Below are 7,500 nucleotides of genomic sequence, written 5' to 3' on the forward strand. Positions count from 1 at the left end.
CATTATTATCATCAATATCATCACTATTACCATCATCGTCATCATTATTCTCATTTTCTTTACTATTACCATCATTATTTTCATTATCTCTGCTCATATACAGTCTCATCATATCCATTATAATAGAACATAAAACTCCATTTACCTCCACAATAGTGCCACAAGAACACCATCCTGAGGCATCGGTAGGGCTTTCATATATTCAGTATTTATGTAATTTTTCTCCCTGTCAGCTCCAGAAACAACCACGCCCACAACTGACACTTCATCTGACACTTCGGTTACAAGTGGCCGAGACTGTCGTGAGTTTTTTTTTTTTTTTTTTTTCTCTCTCTCTCTCTCTCTTTTTTCTCTTTTTTTGAGGCCGTTTTCGGTTTAATTCGGATGATGATATTTTCTCGTGGGTGTGTATAGTGATAAAGAGTGATTTTTTCAGGTGTTACGGTATTGGTTTCATCTCATGTACGCTGTAAAAGCAAACATACATGTATATATGCATACTTATCCACACACATAACATATGCTACACCCGCACGTACCCCAACCCCCTCTCTATCACTCCCTTCTCACTCTGCCTCCTCCTTTCACTCCCCCTTTGACCTCTCTCCATCTCACTACTCCTTTCTCTTTCCCTTTTATCCCCCTCTCTATTACTCTCTCCCTACTTTCCCCTCTCATCCCTCCCTCCATCTCCCCCTATCCCCTTCCGCTACACACACCTCTCTCTAATCCCACATCTAATTTCCCCCCAGTCGCTTCCCCTCCCCCACTCAAACTCTCCCCCTCCCCCCCTGCCCAACAGAGTGCGGCGTGCCCAACCGAAGCAACAGGATCGTGGGCGGCGAGGAGACCGAAGTGAACGAGTACCCTTGGCTCGTCGGCTTATCTGATACCCTGAGTGTCAGTGACAAACCCTTCTGCGGCGCCTCCCTATACAACGACGAATGGATCATTACGGCTGCCCATTGCGCCGGCATGTGAGTTGATGGCACTTCGTGTGAAAAGGCAGAAGTGAAAATAACGCTTTTCATTATCATCAGTGCTGAGGTCGAAGATAGAGAGGGTGATGATAACGATTCTAATTATTATTATCACTGCTGAAATTAATCAAGGTAGAGAAAAGTGAAGATAAAGATTCTCATTATTATCATCAATGCTGAGGTCAGAGATAGAGAGTAGTAAAGATAACGATTCTCATTATCATTATTAATGCTGAGGTAAATCAAGATAATAAATTATCATTATAACCGATGATATGATCATTATGATACTGTCATTATCCCCATTATTCTTATTACTACTCTTTTCATTATTTTTATTATCACCAAAATTACCACTTTATCATTATCATCAGTAATGATGACCCGCTGCTTCCCCTCCCTCAGTGCCGCCAGCCGATACGACGTGCTGTTCAACCTGTGGGACTGGAACAACGGCCCGACCAGCATCGCCAGGAGGTCCGTCGAGAGAGTGGTCGTCCACCCTAGCTACAGCGAGATAACCGTGAGTCTGACTGATCCGATTGATTTGTGATTCGTGGTGATTCGAGAGCTGTGTCGAAATGATGGTGTGAATAGAAGTTGGAGGGTTCTTCCTTTTTTTTTTCTTTTTTTTTTATTCTACATCTGTAAACGTAGTTGGTAAATAGATAGTCCTTCCCAATACATGATGTGCGTGTATGTGTATATGTGTGTATATGTATATGTATGTATGTATGTATGTGTGTATATATGTGAATGTGTATGTGTGTGTGTGTGTCTATATATATACATATCCATTCTAACTGTTATTCTTATCCTTTCTCTTTTTTCTTCCTCTTTCTTATCCTTTCTCTTTTTCCTTTCTCTTTCTTATCCTTTCTCTTTTTTCATCCTCTTTCTTGTCCTTTCTCTTTTTTCTTCCTCTTTCTTGTCCTTTCTCTTTTTTCTTCCTCTTTCTTATCCTTTCTCTTTTTCCTTTCTCTTTCTTATCCTTTCTCTTTTTCCTTTCTCTTTCTTGTCCTTTCTCTTTTTCCTTTCTCTTTCTTATCCTTTCTCTTTTTTCTTTCTCTTTCTTATCCTTTCTCTTTTTCCTTTCTCTTTCTTATCCTTTCTCTTTTTTCTTTCTCTTTCTTGTCCTTTCTCTTTTTTCTTCCTCTTTCTTATCCTTTCTCTTTTTCCTTTCTCTTTCTTATCCTTTCTCTTTTTCCTTTCTCTTTCTTATCCTTTCTCTTTTTCCTTTCTCTTTCTTATCCTTTCTCTTTTTTCTTTCTCTTTCTTATCCTTTCTCTTTTTCCTTTCTCTTTCTTATCCTTTCTCTTTTTTCTTCCTCTTTCTTATCCTTTCTCTTTTTTCATCCTCTTTCTTGTCCTTTCTCTTCTTTCTTCCTCTTTCTTATCCTTTCTCTTTTTTCTTCCTCTTTCTTATCCTTTCTCTTTTTTCTCCCTCTTTCTTATCCTTTCTCTTTTTTCTTCCTCTTTCTTATCCTTTCTCTTTTTCCTTTCTCTTTCTTATCCTTTCTCTTTTTTCTCCCTCTTTCTTATCCTTTCTCTTTTTCCTTTCTCATTCTTATCCTTTCTCTTTTTTCTTCCTCTTTCTTATCCTTTCTCTTTTTTCTTCCTCTTTCTTATCCTTTCTCTTTTTTCTTCCTCTTTCTTATCCTTTCTCTTTTTTCTTCCTCTTTCTTATCCTTTCTCTTTTTTCTTCCTCTTTCTTATCCTTTCTCTTTTTTCTTCCTCTTTCTTATCCTTTCTCTTTTTTCTTCCTCTTTCTTATCCTTTCTCTTTTTTCTCCCTCTTTCTTATCCTTTCTCTTTTTCCTTTCTCATTCTTATCCTTTCTCTTTTTTCTTCCTCTTTCTTATCCTTTCTCTTTTTTCTTCCTCTTTCTTATCCTTTCTCTTTTTCCTTTCTCTTTCTTATCCTTTCTCTTTTTTCTTCCTCTTTCTTATCCTTTCTCTTTTTTCTTCCTCTTTCTTATCCTTTCTCTTTTTCCTTTCTCTTTCTTATCCTTTCTCTTTTTTCTTCCTCTTTCTTATCCTTTCTCTTTTTTCTTCCTCTTTCTTATCCTTTCTCTTTTTCCTTTCTCTTTCTTATCCTTTCTCTTTTTTCTTCCTCTTTCTTATCCTTTCTCTTTTTTCTCCCTCTTTCTTATCCTTTCTCTTTTTCCTTTCTCATTCTTATCCTTTCTCTTTTTTCTTCCTCTTTCTTATCCTTTCTCTTTTTTCTTCCTCTTTCTTATCCTTTCTCTTTTTTCTTCCTCTTTCTTATCCTTTCTCTTTTTTCTTCCTCTTTCTTATCCTTTCTCTTTTTTCTTCCTCTTTCTTATCCTTTCTCTTTTTTCTTCCTCTTTCTTATCCTTTCTCTTTTTTCTTCCTCTTTCTTATCCTTTCTCTTTTTTCTTCCTCTTTCTTATCCTTTCTCTTTTTTCTCCCTCTTTCTTATCCTTTCTCTTTTTCCTTTCTCATTCTTATCCTTTCTCTTTTTTCTTCCTCTTTCTTATCCTTTCTCTTTTTTCTTCCTCTTTCTTATCCTTTCTCTTTTTCCTTTCTCTTTCTTATCCTTTCTCTTTTTTCTTCCTCTTTCTTATCCTTTCTCTTTTTTCTTCCTCTTTCTTATCCTTTCTCTTTTTCCTTTCTCTTTCTTATCCTTTCTCTTTTTTCATCCTCTTTCTTGTCCTTTCTCTTTTTTCTTCCTCTTTCTTATCCTTTCTCTTTTTTCATCCTCTTTCTTGTCCTTTCTCTTTTTTCTTCCTCTTTCTTATCCTTTCTCTTTTTTCTTCCTCTTTCTTATCCTTTCTCTTTTTTCTTCCTCTTTCTTATCCTTTCTCTTTTTCCTTTCTCTTTCTTATCCTTTCTCTTTTTCCTTTCTCTTTCTTGTCCTTTCTCTTTTTCCTTTCTCTTTCTTATCCTTTCTCTTTTTTCTTCCTCTTTCTTATCCTTTCTCTTTTTCCTTTCTCTTTCTTATCCTTTCTCTTTTTCCTTTCTCTTTCTTATCCTTTCTCTTTTTCCTTTCTCTTTCTTATCCTTTCTCTTTTTTCTTCCTCTTTCTTATCCTTTCTCTTTTTTCTTTCTCTTTCATATCCTTTCTCTTTTTCCTTTCTCTTTCTTATCCTTTCTCTTTTTTCTTCCTCTTTCTTGTCCTTTCTCTTTTTTCTTTCTCTTTCATATCCTTTCTCTTTTTCCTTTCTCTTTCTTATCCTTTCTCTTTTTTCTTCCTCTTTCTTATCCTTTCTCTTTTTTCTTCCTCTTTCTTATCCTTTCTCTTTTTCCTTTCTCTTTCTTATCCTTTCTCTTTTTCCTTTCTCTTTCTTATCCTTTCTCTTTTTCCTTTCTCTTTCTTATCCTTTCTCTTTTTTCTTCCTCTTTCTTATCCTTTCTCTTTTTTCTTTCTCTTTCATATCCTTTCTCTTTTTCCTTTCTCTTTCTTATCCTTTCTCTTTTTTCTTCCTCTTTCTTGTCCTTTCTCTTTTTTCTTTCTCTTTCATATCCTTTCTCTTTTTCCTTTCTCTTTCTTATCCTTTCTCTTTTTTCTTCCTCTTTCTTATCCTTTCTCTTTTTTCTTCCTCTTTCTTATCCTTTCTCTTTTTCCTTTCTCTTTCTTATCCTTTCTCTTTTTTCTTCCTCTTTCTTATCCTTTCTCTTTTTCCTTTCTCTTTCTTATCCTTTCTCTTTTTTCTTCCTCTTTCTTATCCTTTCTCTTTTTTCTCCCTCTTTCTTATCCTTTCTCTTTTTCCTTTCTCTTTCTTATCCTTTCTCTTTTTCCTTCCTCTTTCTTATCCTTTCTCTTTTTTCTTCCTCTTTCTTATCCTTTCTCTTTTTCCTTTCTCTTTCTTATCCTTTCTCTTTTTTCTTCCTCTTTCTTATCCTTTCTCTTTTTCCTTTCTCTTTCTTATCCTTTCTCTTTTTTCTTCCTCTTTCTTATCCTTTCTCTTTTTCCTTTCTCTTCTTATCCTTTCTCTTTTCACTATGCACATCCCATTCTTGCTCCGTCTTTTCATATATTCAGTTTTTTGTATTTTTCTCCCTTCAGCTCCAGATATCATACTCCCTAATTAACTTATACCTTCGGTTACATGCCGAATGTTGTGATTTTTTTTTTTTTTTTTTTCTTCTTTCCTTCTTTCTTCCTCTTTTCCTTTTTTTAGCCGTTTTCGTTTATTCGTATTTTTTTTCGTGTTGTTTATAAGATTTCTTTTTCATTACTTGTTTCATCTCTGTCGCTGTAAAGCAAACTTTCATTATTGCATACTTTCATACACATACATATGCTACTTGCACGTACCAACCCTCTCTATCTTCGTTCACTTCCTTCTCCATCCTCCCTTTTCTTTACCTCTCTCCTCATATCCTTTCTTTCCTTTATCCCCTCTTAATCTTCCTATTTCCTCTTCCCTCCTATCTCCCATCCTTCCTACTACCACTCTCTCTATCCACATCTAATTTCCCCATCCTTCCTCCTCCCTCAATCTCCCTCCTCTCCTCCACAATTGTGCGCGTGTTCCCAACCATAGTACGTATCTGTGCGGCGGAACGATGTTTTAACGTTCACCTTCTCTGCTTATCTTACCCTGATGTCTGTACAACCCTTTCGCTCTCTCCTTTCTCTTTACCATTGGATCTATCGTCCTGTTTCCATTGCGCCGTCATTGAGTTTCACTTCGTGTAAAAGCTAGAATAACATTCCTTTTCATTTTCTTCTATGCTTGAGCTCTAAATAAGTGTATGTTAACCGATTTCTAATTTTTTATCCTCTGCTAATTCAATTCCGTTATGAATGTATGTTAAAATTTCTCATTTATTTCATCATCTGAGGTCTGATCCTTTGTAAATACATTTCTCTCTATCATTATTAATGCTTTGTATCATTTAACTTATCATTATACTATATTTTTCTTTTCTGTTCTTATCCCTTTTCTTTATTACTACTCTTTTCTTATTTTTATTATCATCCATTACCTCATTTTCTTATCCATAATGATGACCCTGCTTCCTCTCAGTCCGCCTTCCTGATCCGTTGCTGTTTCACTTGCTGGAACACGCCCTACCACTATCCAGTTCTCGTCGAGGTGTTCTCCACCTAGCTACCGAATACCTATTCTTGTTGATCCGTTTGATCTTTCTGTTGTTCGTTTTCTATCCTCGCTTTGTCGAAATGATTGTCTCTAGAGTTGAGGGTTTTTCCTTTTTTTTTTTCTTTTTTTTTTTAATTCTACATCTTAACGTATTGTCTATTGTTCTTCCCATATTATCCTTCGTTTTGTTCTGTTGTATATGTTATCTTTATTTTTATTGTGTTCTTATTTTGATGTGTTGTTGTGTTGTGTCTGTTGTTTTGTTTTTGTTTGCTTGTTTTGTCTTGTTTTTTGTGTTTCTGTTCTTGTTCGTTGTTTTTTCTTGTTGATCTTTCTTTTTTTTCTTCTTTCTTGTCTTTCTTTTTACATTTCCTTTCTATACTTTTTTTTTCTTCTCTTTTTTCCTCTTCTCTTTATCCTTTCTCTTTTTCCTTTCCTTTCTTCTTTTCTTTTTTCTCCTCTTCTTGTCCTTTCTCTTTTTTCTTTCTCTTTCTTTCCTTTCTCTTTTTTTATCCTTTCTTTTTTCTTCCTTTTCTTTTTCTCTTTTTCCTTTCCTTTTTATCTTCTCTTTTTTATCCTTTCTCTTTTTTCTCTTTTTTCCTTTCTCTTTTTTCCTTCTCTTTTTTCTCTCTTTTTTTACCTTTCTCTTTTTTCTTCTCTTTTTCTTTCTCTTTTTCCTTTCTCTTTTTTCTTTCTCTTTTCTTCCTTTCTTTTTCTCTCTTTTTTTTCCTTTCTCTTTTTCTTTCTCTTTTTATCTTTCTCTTTTTTCTTCTCTTTCTTATCCTTTCTCTTTTTTTCTCCTTTTTTATCCTTTCTCTTTTTTCTCCTCTTTCCTTTCTTTTTTTCTTTCTCTTTCTTATCCTTTCTCTTTTTTCATCCTCTTTCTTGTCCTTTCTCTTTTTTCTTCCTCTTTCTTATCCTTTCTCTTTTTCCTTTCTCTTTCTTATCCTTTCTCTTTTTTCTTTCTCTTTCTTATCCTTTCTCTTTTTTCTTCCTCTTTCTTATCCTTTCTCTTTTTCCTCCACAGCTTGACAATGACATCGCTCTCATGAAGTTGTCCCAAAAAGTAGATTTCGGGACTGGAATCAAGCCTGTGTGTTTGCCTTCCGCCTCGGCTGATTTCACCGGCCAGGACGCGACCACGGCGGGCTGGGGGACCCTGTTTGCGGGTAAGATATTGTTCATTATTGTCATCGATGTAAGATATAGTCATCGATGTAAGATAATGCCATCAATATAAGATATAGTCATTACAATTTAATATAGTCATCGATATAAGATACTGTCATCAATATAAGATATAATAATTATAAGATATTGTCATCGGTATAAAATGTCTTCGATATAAGATATAACATATAGTTCTTTATTGTCATTGATGAATATATAGTCATTAAAGGCTATAGGTATCGATTGAAGTTATAGTCATTATAAGATGCAGTCATCGATAT

General features: G+C 34.7%; 1 protein-coding gene across 1 annotated transcript in view; it reads left to right on the top strand.

Annotated features, from left to right (window-relative positions):
- The window catches only part of LOC125046834 (trypsin-1-like), a 17,834-nt gene that overhangs the window by 6,129 nt on the left and 4,205 nt on the right, over positions 1-7,500 (top strand). The window contains exons 6-9 of the mRNA XM_047644815.1: positions 234-302; positions 803-977; positions 1,386-1,503; positions 7,077-7,218. Of these exons, the coding sequence (XP_047500771.1) occupies positions 234-302; positions 803-977; positions 1,386-1,503; positions 7,077-7,218 (504 nt within the window). The remainder of the gene's footprint in view (positions 1-233; positions 303-802; positions 978-1,385; positions 1,504-7,076; positions 7,219-7,500) is intronic.

This window comes from Penaeus chinensis, chromosome 39 (assembly GCF_019202785.1).
Source record: "Penaeus chinensis breed Huanghai No. 1 chromosome 39, ASM1920278v2, whole genome shotgun sequence".
NCBI classification, from domain to species: Eukaryota; Metazoa; Arthropoda; class Malacostraca; order Decapoda; family Penaeidae; genus Penaeus; species Penaeus chinensis.